General features: G+C 29.1%; 1 protein-coding gene across 1 annotated transcript; it reads left to right on the forward strand.

Moving 5' to 3' along the window:
• Nucleotides 1-1,582: 1,582 nt before the first annotated feature.
• LOC112684421 (PHD finger protein rhinoceros) lies at nucleotides 1,583-14,684 on the forward strand. The gene is made up of 13 exons (XM_025555957.1): nucleotides 1,583-1,891; nucleotides 2,284-2,381; nucleotides 4,272-4,328; nucleotides 4,582-4,682; nucleotides 4,760-4,908; nucleotides 4,998-5,248; nucleotides 5,308-5,471; nucleotides 5,532-5,680; nucleotides 7,574-7,861; nucleotides 7,926-8,099; nucleotides 8,177-8,304; nucleotides 8,375-8,621; nucleotides 8,704-14,684. The coding sequence occupies exons 4-13, from the start codon at nucleotides 4,634-4,636 to the stop codon at nucleotides 14,188-14,190; spliced, it is 7,086 nt and encodes a 2,361-aa protein (XP_025411742.1). The 5' UTR covers nucleotides 1,583-1,891; nucleotides 2,284-2,381; nucleotides 4,272-4,328; nucleotides 4,582-4,633; the 3' UTR covers nucleotides 14,191-14,684.
• The last annotated feature ends 4,910 nt before the right edge of the window (nucleotides 14,685-19,594 follow it).

Below are 19,594 nucleotides of genomic sequence, written 5' to 3' on the forward strand. Positions count from 1 at the left end.
GGCAACAAGACCATTTTGCCCTAGGCCCCATTGTTGGAATATTTTTTATGGGACCCCCATTAAGTCTTAATGTGTAATAATTAATAATAAATCCACGATTACACTGAAATATTTTACATGCAGCGTATCGGCGATTAAAGTCGCGTGCGTGTGAGCGTGTAGTGGACTTGTCCGATTAAATCATAAATAATATTAAAAATATTCAATTCTATTATGTAAGTATGTAACGCAGTACATGAACTTAAATGAGCTTGATTGGTTAAGGTTTGGAAAAATACGTTTGCAAGAATTTTTTTATTCTCAGTGAGTATTTTGTTTATCATATCTTATTACTATGGTCGAAGGGCCTCTAAATAAATTTGTCCCCGGCTCCGAAAAACCTTGGGACGGCACGGATTGAAACAGCAGTACACCTTCAATGATCAGGTGTGCATCATTGTGCAGCGCAATTGGTAATATTAACATTGTCGAGTTTGCTGGTAATTTTTTTCGGTTCATCGTCGTGTCGCGTTTATCGATTTTACTCGCTATCGCAGAGGTGTGTAATGCAATTTATGAAGTTGTTGTTATAGCACCAACGCGATCTGCACGTTATGATAATAGTCGGGCACGGTAGAAAAATGAAAAAGAAGACCGCGTAGTACGCAACATAAACGTTGTAGTAAGTACGATATCATACGGTATCATACCACGGTTTATTTACGCTTGCAATTTAAACCGATGTTCACGCTCGGCCCGACGGCCGTAGGAATGTGGCGCCAATCGCGGATGTGTTCCACACGCTCGCGGTACCAACCATATTTTGAAGTCGCAGAAAAATCCCACAGAAATCGTTCACTTTGTTATCGTGATGGCTATACATTTAGTCTGCATTGTTGTTATGATTTCCTCTATTTTTTTTATCATTATATGTTTTCAATTATATCGTGAACTATTGTAATAAATTCCAAGTCCTAGAATTCAACAACTATTAAGTGACCAAGCGATAACCAATATCAATTATCTGTTTATTTAAAATATTATTATTTTTGTAAACCATTGAAAAATCGACGTCTTGATTCGAAAAGAAAATTGAAAACTTCGATTATATGGATTTAATTAAAACACGATCGTTTGCCCATTTGCACGCAATCTTTTACTCAATATTTTTTTAAACTCAATAACAGATTGTAATGAGCGTCTTAATTGCTCATGTTTCTATAAAATATTTTTTGAAATTATTTTAATAATTATAGTCTACGTCAGACGTTCTAACAAAGGATTTAATTGAAATTAGATTAATATAAAAAAAAATTAAAGTTTCACAAAAGTAAGAAAATATATACTGGTTACTTGTGAGTTCCGTTTTGATTCACTGTTCAAACTGATTAACGCCAAATACTACATACGATGTATATAGTATTTGTTAAATCACATCAACGTAAAGACGTTAAAGTGAAGCGTTCAGATCGCCGAAATCATTAGATTTGAATTATCGAATCGGAAAGCGTTTGTATATCACAAAACGAGTCCGATGGAAAGAGCGGCGCATTAGTTGGCCGCACTGTAGTCATCAGGAGCAGGAAGGTGTTTTTTTGTTTTTTTTTTTATATACTAATATCGCCAATCGCTACTCGCAAGTGTCGAGCATGAAACGATAAGTGCTAAATCTGACCGCTCGCTTTAGGTGTCCGTGCACCGTGTTTACCGCCGTTGTTCGCCCGTTGCTCGGAACACCGATCGCGTACGCCGTTACGAACGCTGTGCGCCAGCCGTCTTTGCCGTCGTCCATTGAACCGCGCGCTCACCCGTCCCGTTCCACCACCGCTGCTAATGTAAACGGGCCCCTCGACTGAAATGGGGACGTGTTGAGCGCTGTTTACAGTCGTTTGGATTACCTTGTCGTGCATACGTAAGTACTTAGACCCCCCCTTTTTGGGCCAGTTCGTGGACTGACTGAGTCAGTCGGAGACCTTACAGCCGAATGAATATTTTCGGTTGTGTTAACGATTTTTTTCTCATATCCTCTTTTTCTTTTTCCCGTCAAATCAAAACGAAAACACGGGCAACAATGGTGGTGCCATCTGTCGGCCGTCCGCATTTGTTGTCATTATCTACGTTTTATTATTTCGCTTCCGAGATTTTCGGTGCCAATTCGTGCACGTACTTTTCTCTATTTCCCTCGTTACGCGACTGGTGACAATATACGTACTCCTCGATAACATGCACTCTGTTCTCGATGGTCCCTGATGCTGGTCTGCTGTCCCAGTTAATAGCGTTCACTCATCTCGTTTCTGTTGACAGTGATCAGATGGCTACCCGCGCTTTGGTAGCAATGGAATGCACCAGCATTGGTTCATTGGTTTCTACGATTCACTTCAGACTCCACTGTTGACGACTCGGTAAGTCTATTGATCATCGTTGAAACTTTTTTTTTTCAATAATGCTGTCCAGTCTGACATGCCTTGTTGACTTTGTGTCGACCAATCAACAGTTTATCCCATTATTATTTTCATCCCTTGTCCTGTAGTTCTTTTTATTGAACTCTGTTGTATTTTCATATATGTCAATTTTATTTGAAAATACATTGTCTAAACTCATTGCATTATTGTTATGTTTACTTGTGTCAAAGACATTACATTTGTCATTATACAGTAATAGTCAAATAGTTCAAGATCCATACTAAATTTCCTGCTTTTTAACTATGTCATTTACTACCTTACCATTTTAACATCATCTTTTATGTGAATAAACTAATTTTTATTTATTTGTCTAATTTACATATTCTCATTTGTCTGCTTGATATCCTATAACAACTTATTGTTTTTTTTATTATGTTAATCAAATAATACCATTTTTATGTTAATACATATCTTAGATTATTGCTCGTATTATTTTAAATTGTATATTTGTGTTGAAAATTTTGAATTTTTAACAATATTTTCAAGTTAATACATACTTAAATAAGATTAAATAGAAACAATACACAACAAATTTAAATTGTTTATTTTGTTCCAAAAGCTTATTTTGGTGAAATATGTTGATTGACTATATCATAAATTAGTTTTGTTCCTTATGAGTGTTTTTTAAAAAAAAAGGTAATTGTTGATTTTTAATATGTGTATGAAATATTGGAATGTAGATGTCTAATAATATTTCGATATAATTTTATAATTTTTATCAATTATTTTAGATATCTACTTATGAATATATTATATTTTTAGTTTTGATAAGAATTGAAATTTTTTTCTCTTGATCATAATTTTACTGGTTTGTTTCGCAATATTTATTTCATATTGTGCTCCTTGAAATTATTTTAATTATTAATTACTAAAAATATTAGAATTAGATGTTGTCTTAAAATTCCAATTATATATGTGATATGTTAAATATCATTAAAAATTAAAATAAAAACACCTTAACCTAAAATATAAAACTGTTAAAAAATCATTAGGAAACTTAATATTACCTTCTATATTTTGATATACATTTACCTATTTTGTTAGAATTCTTTGATTAGTTATTTAAAGTATTTAAATAAGTACTTTTTATGGTGTTGTATGATTTATCAAATGTATAGTAATATATAGCTGTCAAAATTATTATTTGTGTGTATCACTTATTTGAAATTAAGTACTTGTATATATTTATATTTTTCAGTAAAAAAAATTGTTGAGTTCTAGTTTATACATTTTTCACACATAAATTAGAGTTATTCCCAAAAAATGTAGTAATTTTTAACTGGTTTACATGAATATTTCAATACTAATCTCAGAAAACAAATACAAATAAAGTAATCATCCTTTCCTTATGGATTGTTTAAAATTGAACATAATTATTATTAAGTATTTGAATATTTTAAAGACCTATTAGAAATAAATGTGATATTATATTAATATAGTTAGTATAGTAATTATAATTTGTAATACAGTAAAAACAAAAAATACAAGTAGTTCATTTTGTATGATGTTCTTTACCTTATTTTTATTAAAATTTAAATTCCAATAGCATTTTTGTTACATTTCATGTCCACTTATATTTGATTTAATTATATTTGTATGACAATATAGTTTGATACTTTAAGGTTTTAACAAATCTAATTTTTTAGTGTTACTATTTTATTTTTTTACTTTATATTTATATTTAATTAATTTTGTTATACAATACAATTATTAAATTATATTAAGTTTTAGTGATTTATTTAAAAAAAACTAATGTATTCAAATACATTTTTTTCCTTATTAAGTTTTTATAGTAATAGTTTGTTTATATTTATGTTTATTATGTTTTAGTTGAATATTTAAGAAAATCAAAAAATTATCAATCTTTATTTTCAACTCTGCTATGTGGTAAGTATTATAATTTATTATATTATGATTTAAAAACGTAATTAAGATCATCTCTTAGACTGTATTTTATCAAAGAACATTTTCTAAAAAAAGCTCCTTTTATAAAAAATAATGATTTATTTAATATAAAATATTTATGTATTTAAATTTAATATTCTTTTACCTTTTTACATTTGTATGTTTATACGAATATTGATATTTCTAAAGTATAATGTATTTTTTATTCATCAACAATACTCTTTAATTATCCTAGGCATCAATGCTGCACCAGGTGGAGTTAAATTTTTATCATTTGCAAACTCAGCATGTCATATAGAACTAAACGTCAACCAATCTCTAAAGATGAATGTCCATGTAAGTATTATTCAAATATCATATTATATATTATTTTGATTTAAATTAAATGTATTCGATTTCATTTTTTTCTATAGTACCGACAAAGAGGCGGAAGGGGCGCCCTTCGACATTACAGGAAGAAGAAGAAGCGTCCTCCTTAGATACTCAAAGTGGCTCTCGTTCAGATATGAAAATACCTTCATCCATCTATAATACACGGACTACAACTGATGCACCTGCAGAAGTAATTAATTTCTATTTATGTTTGATAATTAATTTAAAAAAAAATAATAATACTTTTTTATATAATTTTTTTTTTATTATTTATTGTAGTTATTTCGCAAAGATTTGATCAGTGCCATGAAACTTCCTGATTCAGAACAGTTGTCAACTGATGCCTATTGGATTATTAGTGACCAATGGAAGCAAGAGTGGGAACGTGGTGTACAAGTCCCAGTTAATCCAGACTCTCTACCGGGCTCAAGTGTTCAAGAAGTTCCAGTTGTCTGTTTGCAATCTTCAATAAAATCACCTAGACGATCACCATCTTCAATTTATCATTCTCAACATCATGAATTCAAACTGTAAATATTTTATAATATTTAATTCAAACAATCACTCAAATTTATTGCTTTAATTTTAGACCTAAACATAAGTACATTCGTATTACTAAAGATGAACATTTTAAAACTGAAGAACATCATTTGTCACTTTTACCTTTAAAAGCAGAAAAATCTTGTTCATATGATATGGATGATGTTGATACTGCTTGGTTAAAGTTGTGTAATGGTGAAAGATCATTAGGAGGTAATTAAATTGTATAAAAAAATATAACTAACTTATACTGATAAATGAATATATATTAAGGTTTACCAAAAATAAAAGATGACCAATTTGAACATGTAATGGAAGAATTAGAAATGAGGTGTTGGGAAAAAGTGCAAGCAATAATAAAGGAAGAAGAAGGGCTTGGAATTGAATATGATGAAAATGTTATATGTGATGTGTGTCGTTCGGTAAGTCATGATACTTATTTTTTCTAATATTTAGTGTAGTTAGTTAATGAAAATATAATTTTACATTTTATTTATAAAAAATTGTATGTGATTTCTTATTCAAAAGATTAGAATCAATTAAGCTTTTACTTTTAAGTTTAATTATATTGGTTGATTTTAATTTTTAAGTTTGTTATGAATTATAATTTATAATTATATATGATTATAATTATATTATATACATAATATTCATTCTCAGGAACTATTGAGTACAATAGTAAATGTATTACTAAGGTGTGCCCTTGTAAATTGTTTTATTCAATATTGGAGGTTAAAAATCTGGGTAGTTACCCATACAAGAGTTAAGCTTTGGAGACAATTTAACTACAGCATCTAGTGGCAACTGTAGTTAATCACTGTGCTATACCATATTTCTCACAATATCCATATCAAATACTAAAGGCTATACTTTTATTTATTTTGGATTAAAAAAATCTATGAATAACCTTTTGTTGTATATTACTAAATTACTGTTAATAGTTGATGAATTTCTGATAATATAAAAAAAGTTTTAAAATAAATAATATACATCAATTAAAACAAAATATATTGTTTAAGTTAAAGTACAATCAATTTTATAATTTAATCTGTTATACTTAAAATATTATCCATTTTAAATATTTTTTTTGGTATTTACTATAAGATATAACTATAAATATTAAAATTCTTTAAAAAAAAATTCTAGTATAAGTCCTAAAAGTTTAGAAATCATATAATATTTTAACTTAAAATTGTAATTGTATATATAATTTTAGAAACAAATTGGTCAACATTTTCTTTGAGAAATGTAATGGAAGTGTTTTATATAGTAATTTTCTAGGCATAATAATACATTCAGATTTTTATAAGAATTTTTTGATACATTAGTTATATACATTAGATATATATATATATATATATATCTAAGGTCGTAATTCTCAAAACATTAAAAAATATTACATATTATTTCCTTTGTTCTAAATATTTTCAAACTAAGTAAATATATAACAAATAAAAATATATCCTACATTCTAATAAAAATAAATGTTACATTAATTTATTTTTGGGTACTTTTATTTTTTATAACATTTATATACATTTTAATTGCATATATTATGTTCATTTAATGGGTTAATTGTTTTGGTGAACTGGACATAGATATCTACTACGAGGATTACATTTTTATTTTAAAATCTGTGTTCATTTTTCTCATTATATAAATGTATTTTATTTTAATTAGGTTTTATATCATGCTATATGAATATCCATACTTACTAAATATATTTTTGATGGGTTTTTATTTGTAGACACAGTAAATGTACGAGTGTAAATAGCAATTATTTTTAAGTATTAACAACATTGTATATATAAAATAGCTATTGTTTTTTATAGAAATAATGTGATATCAAAAATTAAATTATATATTTCTTTATTATTTGCATAGTTTAAAATTATTCATAGTAGGTACGGATTTAATTAAATTAATCCAATACTACATCTATAATGTACTTGTATGTCTATATGTTACCATTGGTATAGTTACAAAACGTTTCTACACTATACTAACTACATTTTTTAAGAATCAGTATATTATTGAATTTTTAAGTTTTAATGAGGATATAATTAGGTATTAAATTAATTTTTACTAGCTACACTATACAAATTAAAGAATAATTGAGTATCTAAAGTTACATTTTAATATTTTTTACTCTTTAATATTTCTTATTGTTTCATTAGATAAACATATTTGATTAAATAATAATTTTGTAACAGGTATATAGTTAGATTTATATTCTAGTGCTTAAAAACCTTAAAAATGTGTTTATTGATTAGTAATAATGAATATTATATAAAACTTTTATTTTATCTTTTCAGCCGGATTCTGAGGATGGTAATGAAATGGTATTTTGTGATAATTGCAATATTTGTGTTCATCAAGCATGTTATGGAATTACCACAATCCCATCTGGGTCATGGCTTTGTCGAACTTGTACTTTACGTTTTCGTCCTGAATGTGTACTTTGTCCTAATAAAAATGGTGCAATGAAATGCACACGATCAGGTCATAAATGGGCTCATGTATCATGTGCATTATGGATTCCTGAAGTAAGCATTGGATGTGTAGAAAAGATGGAACCTATTACTAAAATATCTAGTATACCTGTAAGTATAACAATTAATACAATAATCCAATTCATTTAAAATTCAATATATTGAATTATTGTAGCCAAGTAGATGGGCGCTTATATGTGTATTATGTCGAGAACGAGTAGGAGCATGTATACAATGTTCAGTTAAAACATGCAAAACTGCATATCACGTTACCTGTGCTTTTAAACATGGACTTGAAATGAGAGCTATTATTGAAGATGAAAGTGCTGAAGATGGTGTAAAATTGAGAGTTAGTATTAAACAGTTTTATATTTAGTATCATATCTTAAAAATGTGTGTAAAATAATTTTATTTTAAATATTTTAGTCTTATTGTCAAAAACATAGCGTAACTAATAAAAAGGATAGGAATTCTGGTTCAGAAGATGAAGACTCTACAAAAAGAAAACGTAAAGATATGACTTCGGAAGAAAAGAATCAAGCTAGAGCAGCTAAGTAAGTAAATTAAAAAATTATATAGTTTATATTTTTTAAATTAACATTTTTGTTTTTTTTTTCTTTGAAGATTACAAGAAATTGAAAGTGAATTTGAAAAGCATGTTAGTGTTATTGATGTTACACAATGTCGAGATGTAGATAATGAAGGTATCCTTTATATTTATAACTACTGGGTATTAAAAAGACGGTCTGGAAACAATCGACCATTGTTACTGCCAAAATCTGATGATGGTGATCTTCTTGGAAGACAGCAAGAACAAGCAGATTTAGAAAAGCTTAAAATGTTTGTACAACTTCGACAAGATTTAGAAAGGGTAAGTAATAATATTAAAATAGTAATATTAAAATTATTATTTCTAGTTTTCATTAACTTTTGAATATAATTTTGATTGCTAGGTACGAAATTTATGTTATATGGTCAGTAGAAGAGAAAAACTTTCTCGAAATCTACTTAGTTTACGAGAGCAAACTTTCCACAAACAAGTTGCTGTCCTTTCAGATTCTAAGCTCAATCTTAGTTCAGCTGAAGTATCAGCTGTTCAAGAAGCTAATCATGGCCCATCAATTTATGATAGATTATATTCATATCCTGATGCTCCTGATTTAAGTACTGATTTTGAAACTATGTTATCTCGAATTTCTGGAGGAGCGTCACCAGAAAAATCTAATTTTACTGGAATAAAGTGGCCGTCTTCAAGAGACAATCCATACAAAAAACCTTATGTCAATGGAGCAACACGATACTCAAGTATGTCAAGTAGTAGTGATCTTGAACTAAAGACATCTAGGCTTATTAGTAGTGAACGATCAAGTATGGATGAAGCTGAATTAATCAAATCTATGTTAAACAAACGTAAATTAAAAGAGAAAAGGCTGAATAAAAAACGTTCGAAAACTAAACTTACTACAGATTCATCTACTGAAGAAGAAAATGAAAAAGTTAAACCAAAATGGAGTTCATCGCCTAATAAAAAATTGTTACAAATTGAAAAGCAATTTGGTAGTGATGATAGTGGAGATGTATCGTTACCTAAAATTTCATCTAAACGTCCGACCAAAGTAAATAATATTTATTCTGACTCTGATTCTGAATTGTCAGCCAAAGAAGATCTTTCTTATGCGCTCACAAAAGCATCAGTTAAAGATTTTTCACATGGGAAGTCTAAAAATAAAATAATTAAAGATAAAAGTACTTCTCTTAATAAGGCTAAAGAAATTTCATTGGAAAAGGATACTAAGAAAACCAAAAAAGAAGACAGTAAAAGTAATTCTACCGTACCTTCAGAACTTATTGTACCTCAAAGACAAGCTGCTAAGAAAGCTACTGAAAGTATTCATCGAGTGCATAGTAAACATGATGAAATTTTAAATGAAAAGAAGTCTCCAGAAAAATTATTAACTATACATAAAAAATCTCCTGAAAGAATAGGGTCTAATGCAAAATCTCCTGATAAACCACCTATTAAAGTTAATAAAATCAAAAACAATGAAAAATTGAGTTCGGTGGAAAAGGAATCTGATCCACAAGAATTATTCGGTTTTGTTCCTCAAAGGCAAGCAGCTAAAAAAGCTATTCAAGGCATTAAGAGTGGTATGACAAAGCCTGTTGAAGAAACAAAGGTACCTGAACCAATTAAAAAAGAAGAACCAACTAAATCAAAGCGTAATACTAAATCTTTATCCTCAACATCAAGCAGTAGTTCTTCAAGTAGTTCTTCAAGTACAACAAGTTCATCGAGTTCCTCGTCTACATCTGGTTCATCAAGTTCTGATAGTGATACAGAACCTGAAAAGAAACAAAAACCTATTGATCATGTTAGTCCACTAAAAGAAGTTTGTAAGACTAAAAGCCCTCCTAAAGCTAAAGGTTGGCTATCAGAAAATAAGCCTATTAAAATTAGCTCTTCCTCTAGTAGTGAGTCGGATAAAGACCAAAAAGTGATCAGGGCGCCAGACAAGAAGCTTAAAACTTCCGACAGGCGGCCTGAACACAGGTTTCAGGATCCGCCACCTAAGAGAGAGGAATCTAGAAGAAAATCGATTGGAAGTGATCGATGCGATACTATTCAAGTCATCACATGTGGAGATTCTAGTGTCAGGAATGATGGAGATAGAAAATCGAGCGATCGTGACCACGTTGGAACATCAACTAGTCAGTCGGACGGATTTAAACCTGAAACGAAACATCCCACACATGCAATTGAGGACCAAGAGATTGAGAAGAAGTTGAAACTTGATGATGGTACTCAGAGAGTTTTAAAAGAAGACCATGGCCTTAATATAAATATTCAAGAAGTAAAAAGTAAAAATGTTACTCCGGCACAACATGCTTCTGATAAAGAAAACAAAAAAACTGATGAATTAAACTTGTACTTGCCAGGTGGTCATCGTTTAAATGATCTCAAAGATGAACATTTATTAAGTTCTTCATTTTTAACTAGACAAGATATTGAACGAGAATTAGTTAATAATCTAGATTATGATAATAAGAAATTCTCAAAAATACCATTCAATTTTAATAATCACTTTCCTGGAGGTCAAAGATCAATATTTTCTCCACAGCAGTGTAACAAAGATATTCCAGATTTTGATTTTGACAAAGATATGCTTGCTGTTGAACAAGCAGCAAATGAAGAAGGTTTTGGTTTGACTAGAGACACTGATGTACGAAATGCTCCTTTGTCATTTACTTTTAACAACGAATTTCTCTTTAAAGATGATTCAAAAGAAGTAACAGCTAGAGAAACATTAAACCTTGTGGAAAAGTTAAGATTAGGAATCACAAAAAAATCTGTACCATTAGAAAGTGAGAATATAGAAGATTTAAATGATTCTCCTAAAGTACTTGATCCACCTAAACAATCAGAATCTGAGCAAAAAACAGATAACACTCTTTATAATGCATACAATAAATACCAACAACAATCTAATGAAGTAATTGATGTGAATAAAGTTCCAGAACGAGATAAATTGGATAGGAGTGAAAGTGCTTTATCTGATGAGAGATGGGTACCACCTAGTCAGCGTAGTCAAGCAGAATCTCCTTATCAAGATATTAATGATGCCAACCGTTGGTCAGATAGCGTTGTTATGCCATCTAGACGTTCTGATACTTCAAATGAACCATCTCCAGAACATAGAGATTCAACTGCCACAGAGTCATCATATCAACCCTTACATACATTTCCTACATCTGTCCCAATGCAAATTGATAACATACAGTATTCACAATATTCAGATACATCATTTGCATTAAACCAACCTACTAGTAATCCTTTCATGCCATCTTCACGAAATTTTAATTCTCAACAATTCACATTGCCTCCACCATTTTCTACTCACTCCGCATTAATTTCAGACCTAAGTAAACCTTTACATTTACAAACTCCTTGTACTGCAGCCTTTACTTCATCAACTCAAAATATGGCATTTACTGCAGCTATGATATCTCCAATGACGCATCATGATAACTTTATTCCACCATTTAGTGATATGAATGCATATAATGACAACAATATTCTTATTTGTGCTAATAGTAATAATTCATCTTTGCAAACCGAAACTGTGATCCATAATGTGCTTAATGCAATTAATCAAGCATCTAATATGGATAATCAGATACCTAATTTGCCAATAAGTCAAGATTCCAGAGTTAATAATAGTCAAATATCTATTAATCATAATTTATCTCCAGCTTCTACTAATGACCAAACTCCAGTAATTGATGTACTATCATCATCAAATCAACATCAAGAACCAGTTACGTCTCATAATCAAATTGAAATAACTATTGCACCATCAATTTCTAATTACCAAGAACCTATTGTAAGTCAAACCAAGATAACTGATATGACAATAACTTCTAACAATCAATTACCAACTACAAACCAATTACCTGAAAGTAAAACTTCTATTTCTGAAGTTTATATTCCACCAATCAGTCAAATAGAGGTTAGTCAAAACATCATTAAACAAACTCCAATACAAACGCCAATCAGTGTAAGTCAAGCATTTAATCAAAACACTCCAAGTATACCAACTCCTAAACAATCGCCTGCCCTTCCCACAACTCCTTTACCTGAACGATCTCCTATGTCCATTATTGCTTCATCTCCTTCGGTAACTAGTTCACCCCATCCAAATCGCACACCTTCTGATAAAAAATCTCCTTCTAAACCAACTCGGTCTTCGAGTCGTGTTTCTGCTCAATCAGTTAAATCACCAGAAATAATTGATCATTCACCTGAAGTTAAAAAACAGAATAAACGAGGACCTAAGCCTCAGTCTAAAACATCTGGACGTGGTCGAGGTCGTGGCCGTGGCCGTTCATCAAACCATTTTGCTGATTACAATCCTGCTGTTAGTAAACTTGCAGGTACAGCATATGATCTTGATTTCGTTGAAGAATTTGATAATGATAATAATGGACGTTTGGAAAATCTTCGAGCCATGCGAGAACGTAAAAAGTCTGATGTTAAAGCAGATAGTAAATCTCCTGTTTCTCCTAAAGTACAAAGCAGCCCTAATAACTACAGAAGGAAACATGCAAGTGTTAAAGAACTAAAGCCACCTTCTCCAATTATTGAAATAAATACTGAGGATACTTCAGCTCAAATCAGGATTGATGAATTATCTCCAATGTTACCAGGACCCGTTGATATGAGGACATATAATTCCTATGATAATGTAACCTCATATTCTGAAAACATGTATGATACTAACACTATCGTAGATGACAAAGTAACTGATAATGTAAATACTTCAAAGGATGATTTGCAAAGTTTTTCAAAATCAACTGTCAAAGATAAAGATATTGATGATCAATTCAAATTAATTGATGATCAAATAAAAATAGTTAAAGCACCACTTCCTGTTAAAAAAGATCCTATAGCTTCTAGTACTGTATTGCAAAATGAATCAAGGAATCAGTTAAAAGTTAAAATAAAAGGACCTTTCTTAAATGCTGGTTACAACAATGTTCAAAATCAACCAATATTACCAACTATTGATACTTCTGCTATAAGTATGAATATACCCAGTCATTCAGTTCCTCCATCAGAGGCTGCTAGTGTTCCCTCTAATTTCAGACAAATGCGAAAGAAAGAACTACTTCGGCAGTATTGTAATCAACAAGATAATATTGAACAAACAACTAATCATCCTATAGTCCCTCCATTAAGCCGAAATGTCATAACCATTCCGAAAGCAGTTGCATCTATGACTACAATTCCTACTAAAGAAGATTACAAAGCAGTAGTGGATGCAAATATGGAAAAGAAGCGTACTAAATATGGATTTGATGATCCTAAATCTAATTACATTAACAATATTCGAAAAGGTGAAGCAATAACCCCCAAACTTAAAATTAAAATTGGAGGCCAACAACCAATGGTTACAACTATGGAAGAAAAGCGTAGTCTTCGACCACCCAAAAAACGTATATGTGATACTCAAAATGATGAAACTAATCATTTAATTGCACCTACTATGGAACAATTACGACGCGATAGTATGAAGTTCCGGCGGAAAGTAATTGCTCGTTTTGAAGAAGATGCTTTAGAATCAACTTCAGTACCAGTAACACCTACCCCAAAAATTAAAAAGAAACGTAGATCTAGTCCATCAGTATCGAGGAAGAAAAAATCGCGAACAAATAAAGAGATGGTACAGGTGATAGAGGCCAAAGAAAGCACCCCTAAATTAATTATTAGATTCTCTAAAGCATCACCTGATGAAGCTGAAGTAAGTGCAGTAACAGAGCCTCAAAAAGCAACCCCTATTAAACTTAAAATATCCAGATGTAAAGAAGGATATGTTATGAAACCTCCTAGTAACCAAGCCACCACTGATACTTCAATAAACAATAACTGTGAGGTTCGGTGACGGCAATGAAATCTTGTAATTTTTTTTGATCAATCTTATCTTTGATAAGCATTTTGTGTATAAAATTGAATAAGCTGTAATTTATTTATGTAATTTTAGTTGTACATTCTTAATTATTTATTATAAAATTTTAATTAAATGTAAATGTATATTTATAAAATAAATTGTTGTTTTCCTTGATTTGTTGTTAATTAAACTATTAAAACAAACAAATGTTCTATGAATACTCCAAATTATTGATATAATTGTGTTAAGGCAAAGCAAATGTCAATTAATTTTAATTTTGTTATCTAGTTTAAGATAAGATTTTCATGTTAATGTGCAATATGCAATTGTAAAGTTTTTTTTTTAATTATTTGTTAACCTTTTACATTAAAATCGAACAATTTTTTTTCTTTTTTGTACTTGTTATATTACCAATTATTTTTAAAGTTTACGTTATGTACGCAATGGGTTGTTTTTTAGCTGTGATTGTTTTTTTTTTTTTTTTTTTTGACAACATGACAAAAGTAATTCTGAAATTAAAGCTTTAAAAGATAGGATTTATTCTTTTATTTTCTCCAAATTATAATATATATATATTTTTATTTTTCATGCATTTTTAGTCAACACAGAAATTAGCTTTAAGTACATAAAATACAATTGACAAATAGTCAATAATAAAAGATCTCAATTTTCACTTGTGTTAGATTTTAAGATTTTTAATAAAATCTAAATTAAAGGAATGAAAATTTAGTTCTATTTTATTAGCTAAAATCAGATTTTAAAATATTGGTAGAACACAATATACGGTTTTAATTTGTAGATTTTTTTTATAAATATAAATTTTGAATATAATTTATTAAAAGCGTTTTGATTCTAAATAATTAATGGAAGTCTATTTTTTTTTGTTTTTAAAAATTATAGACAATCGTAAAATTTTAAGATGATTATTATTGATACATTGTTGATAGTTGTATTAATATACATTTTTATGGAATTGTAATTTTTAAGTGTTCAAAACATAATTTAAACATAATATTTCCATAATTTTAAGATAGCTCAACTGACAGATTTTTCTCTCAACAAAAAAATGTAACTATGGTATGAAAACTTGGGAATTAATAATTTGATATAACAAGTTTTTTAGAACTTCGTTACACTTTATGTTTGTTATTATCAATTTTGTAACTATTCCATAATAATCATATATATATATATATATATATATATTCTTCTCTAACCTATGTGTACATTTTAAATTTTAAGCTACTTTTAAAAAATCAAGAATTTTTTAAATATTGTATATTATTATGTTTTGTACATACATTATTGTTTCGGTTTTTTAAATTAATTTAATTGTGTAGATAATTATACTCATTTATATTTATTTGTAAATAAATAATTATATAAATAATATTTTACTAAGTTGTAATTTTTTTGAATACTTCATTGCTAATTAACACTTCATATGCGTGTAAAATGTATTAAACAAATATGGATTGTATAATATTTAGGTATGTAACATTGGGGATTAATTCCTTTATATTCTATTTTGCAAAATTAAAATCCTCACTGAAATTTGATAGTGAGTACATCCAGGAATACTTGCATGTAAAATATTTAATATAACACAGATCATTGTCAACAGAAGAAAAATAATTGAAAATGAGTTACTTTGTCAGTCACCAACCTTTTGATAATAATAATACATATATTAATCCAATTTCGTGACAAGTTTTTATTTATATTTAAAAAGTGAGTAACTTATACAAAATACACACAAAAATAAGTTGATACAATCCAAAGACTTAGGTAAAGATTATTTATGGGGAAGGTTGATATATTTAGTTTATGATTATTTTTATTATCTATTTACTAGCTGGAATATTGGCAATAGGGGTAGGGACGTATTTAGATAGGAGCTATGAGTCCTGATGTCCAGAGCAGCTAATTTGTAAAAATTCAGAGGAATAGCAAATTTTTAAAAGTTAAAAGTGATGATAAATATTTATTTCGCAGGTTACAAACTAGACTATAAACCAAAACTACCCAACTTTTTATAAACGTGACCTTGAAATTTAAAATCAAACTATACGCGTGCACAAAAAAAATAGTGATCCAACTAATTGAAATCAGAATTTCTAACCAATATCAATCATTGTCCGATTTTTTTTCTTGCATTTCAATATTAGACTCATTTAACTGTTCAAAAACATCACTTAAAATAGTTAACCTGATTGTCCATGTAAGTATCGTCATTAAATTTTTCAGTCAATGAGTAGTTTTTTACTATTAGAAAAATATGTGTTTCTATGTGCAAAGACATGACAAGGGAAATAATTTTTCTTCAAAAAAATCAACGTACAGGGCCGGCTTTAGATACAATCAATGCGTGCAACGGCACAGGGTGCGTGAGAGGCGTCAAAATTAGAATTAAATTTGATCAATCGTTGGCGATTGCCAATTATCTACTATTGAGAGAGAAAAAAATGTTACGATGTTATTCGACATAAATTTGATTATTATTAATTACTATTCTATCCACATGGAAGGGTTGGCCTCGCTTGTGTTGATTTTCGGGACTGTTCATATTATGCACTTTGAAAAAATCTTCTGCCCCAAAGAAGTATGCAAGCGCTTAGCTGAGATGCTTATGGACAAACGGAAATTAAAACTGCAAATTCTATTATAGGGCCGTAGGGGTGATAAAATGTACTTAACTTAAATTAAGGAACATATCAAAATTAATGTTTCCCAACTCAAGTGTTAATAATGGATGAACGCATGCAAAAAATCGAGTGGTGAGGTTTGAAAAAATATCATAACGTTAGTATTGTTGTACCTTTATCAATCTTTAATGATAAGTACATTATTGGTATTAATTATATTTTGTTGAGAGATTCTCTTTGCGGTTAATAACTTGGCGATGAAACGGTTACGGCAAGCAGTTCGGCGGCGAAATGTCAGGGTCCGTCCAATGCAGTCAGTCCAAATTGGGTAATTTTTCCAAAAAAAAATGTTCAACTTTTTTAAAAATATCTAAGCCAGTTTATGAAGTTATAGAAAGCAGCTCACAAAATAAAAGTTCTTCAAAATAACAGTCAAAACTTCTATAACGTCAGTGCCATCAACATCGGATTAAGGGCCGATGCCACCCAGGAGCAAATAATGTTTGCCCCCCCCTCTCACCCTCAAAGAAAGAAAGTTTAAGTGAAACAAAAAAAAATCCTAGTTTCTATGTAAAAATTAAAAAATAAAGTACTACTTATAAATATATATTGTAAAATATAGGTACCTAGTATAATAATTAATCTACTTAAACTAAAAAGTATAAATAGGTAGGTATATGATAAATGTCACTGAATAGTTTTGCAAAGAACTTTTTTAAACTAATAGAAAATACTGACAAAATACAATTATAATGTTAATAAATTAGTTCAAAATATACAGATAATAATTAAAGTAATTTTTATTATTAATGCCAATTAAAAAATTTTTTTTAACCATATAACTATGTATATATTATAAATTATTTATGTTTTTATAATATTATTTATTTTTTTTTAATTATATTTTTTTATGGATTTAATAGTTGCAAGTTTTTATGTTAGTTCTTATCTTACATTTCCTCAACCAAATCAGATTCTATGCATAAAATTGATAAATTGGACATTTTTTCTTGTATTAATGACGATCTTAAATCATTTTTTTGAGGCTATTTTATTTATGCCGCCCCACTAAATTTACCGCCCTGGAGCAAATGCTCCTTTTGCACCTAGGTTAATCCAGCCCTGTATAACATATAAATACCATTAGTTGGACGTTATTTTGGATATCAAAGAATTCATCGATTTAATTTGAAAATTGTTTTGCTGAAATAAGTAGATGTATTAACTGTTATAAAATATTTTCAGACAGAAGATCTAATCTTCGTTTAATAATTTTATCCAAAAGCAGAATTTTTCAGAACTTATTAGATACATCATCTTCAGAGACGGCTCTAACCATTAAAATACCTGATGGTTTCATAAGTTCCTAAACAATATTATGATCTTTTTTAAGTATGCTATTTTCCTAACCACGTCAAATAATATCTCGGTAGTACCTATTAAATAAAGAAATAGTAAGTTTATTGGATGGACCGCCAAGCCATATTTTATTGTACTTTTATGTTTTTTCCTACACACACAATGGTTTATTAACCAATATGGGATAAACAGTGTTAAGATGTCTTTTGAATTTAATAATTTTCATTGATTAATTTGATAGATATTGCAAACAGTACACAAATTGAGGACGCACTAAACCCGAATGATCTAAGCTATCCGTAAAAGCAAATCTAAAAAATTCATCTTCTGTGCATATCGTGCAGGACATCTTTTCAGTATTAAAATAATAAAAAAACTATTAACGGTTTACAACGGTACAAGACACCTGAGGATTCACTCCAATTGTTTGTTTTTTTGATTATTTCTGTATCAAATGCATTTGCTAAATTCTATTAAAATATTAGATTTTGTATACCCAACATTTATTTATTTTAAATTGTTCTTATATATTTTTTATTTTTTTATTTTGCCTTTGCTAAAAATAAAAATCGTTCTTATTTGTAAACGAAAATAATAATAATCAATAAATTAAATAAATAATAAGTTTTTATGGGGCTAATATAGAGGGTCCGGACGCCATGTACCCCTCCCCCCCGTGATGTTGTAATCTATAGTATTATCAATAATCATTGATATATCAGTGATTAAATATACAATTGTATATTTATTATATAATATATTTAATATATACAATTGTATATTTAATCAATGGTTATATCTACATACTATTTTTTTTATCTATTAACTATAATACAAGCCACCAATTTAGGAGTATTTTAACATTATATTTAACTGTTACTCAATAAACATATCAGTGTCGTAATTGTCTGATAAAATGAAGGTTACATTAGCAATAATCGACTTGTTGTGATAACGAAATTTCAGTGAATCTCAAAGATTATTGCTAAGTTAATACTCTTTATTGCTAAATAATTATCGTATCCAATAAAATCAGTGTGACCACCACATTAATGTATACTTTTATTGCTACCAAAGTGAATATCATAGATAAGTATAAATTAGTATATAAATGGCTATATATCCACCTTGATTGCTACATTTATTAAAACGATACCCCAGTTCTACCGGATTGATAAGAAATTCCATGCCGCAATACGGACTGCTGTTAAAAAGAACAAGTTCGAAACACATTTTGAGCGTGTTCCGGAAGAGCACGGACTATTAAAATAATATCAATGGAATAAGAGGTGATGTTTTATACTGTGTGAAAATATCTAAGGGAACACTGGCCGATTTCGAAAGTTTTATACATGATGTTACATCGGAACATTATATCATATTAATTTAAAAAA

This window comes from Sipha flava, unplaced genomic scaffold, assembly GCF_003268045.1.
Source record: "Sipha flava isolate LNK unplaced genomic scaffold, YSA_version1 249_pilon_pilon, whole genome shotgun sequence".
Taxonomy (NCBI): domain Eukaryota; kingdom Metazoa; phylum Arthropoda; class Insecta; order Hemiptera; family Aphididae; genus Sipha; species Sipha flava.

Excerpts from the sequence above, each read along its gene's own strand:
- LOC112684421 (XM_025555957.1), top strand. The coding sequence starts at position 4,634 with ATGTCATATAGAACTAAACGTCAACCAATCTCTAAAGATGAATGTCCA. Across the intron at positions 4,683-4,759 it reads CTCTAAAGATGAATGTCCAT|TACCGACAAAGAGGCGGAAG; the intron begins GTAAGTATTATT and ends TTTTTTCTATAG. Across the intron at positions 8,100-8,176 it reads AAGATGGTGTAAAATTGAGA|TCTTATTGTCAAAAACATAG; the intron begins GTTAGTATTAAA and ends TAAATATTTTAG.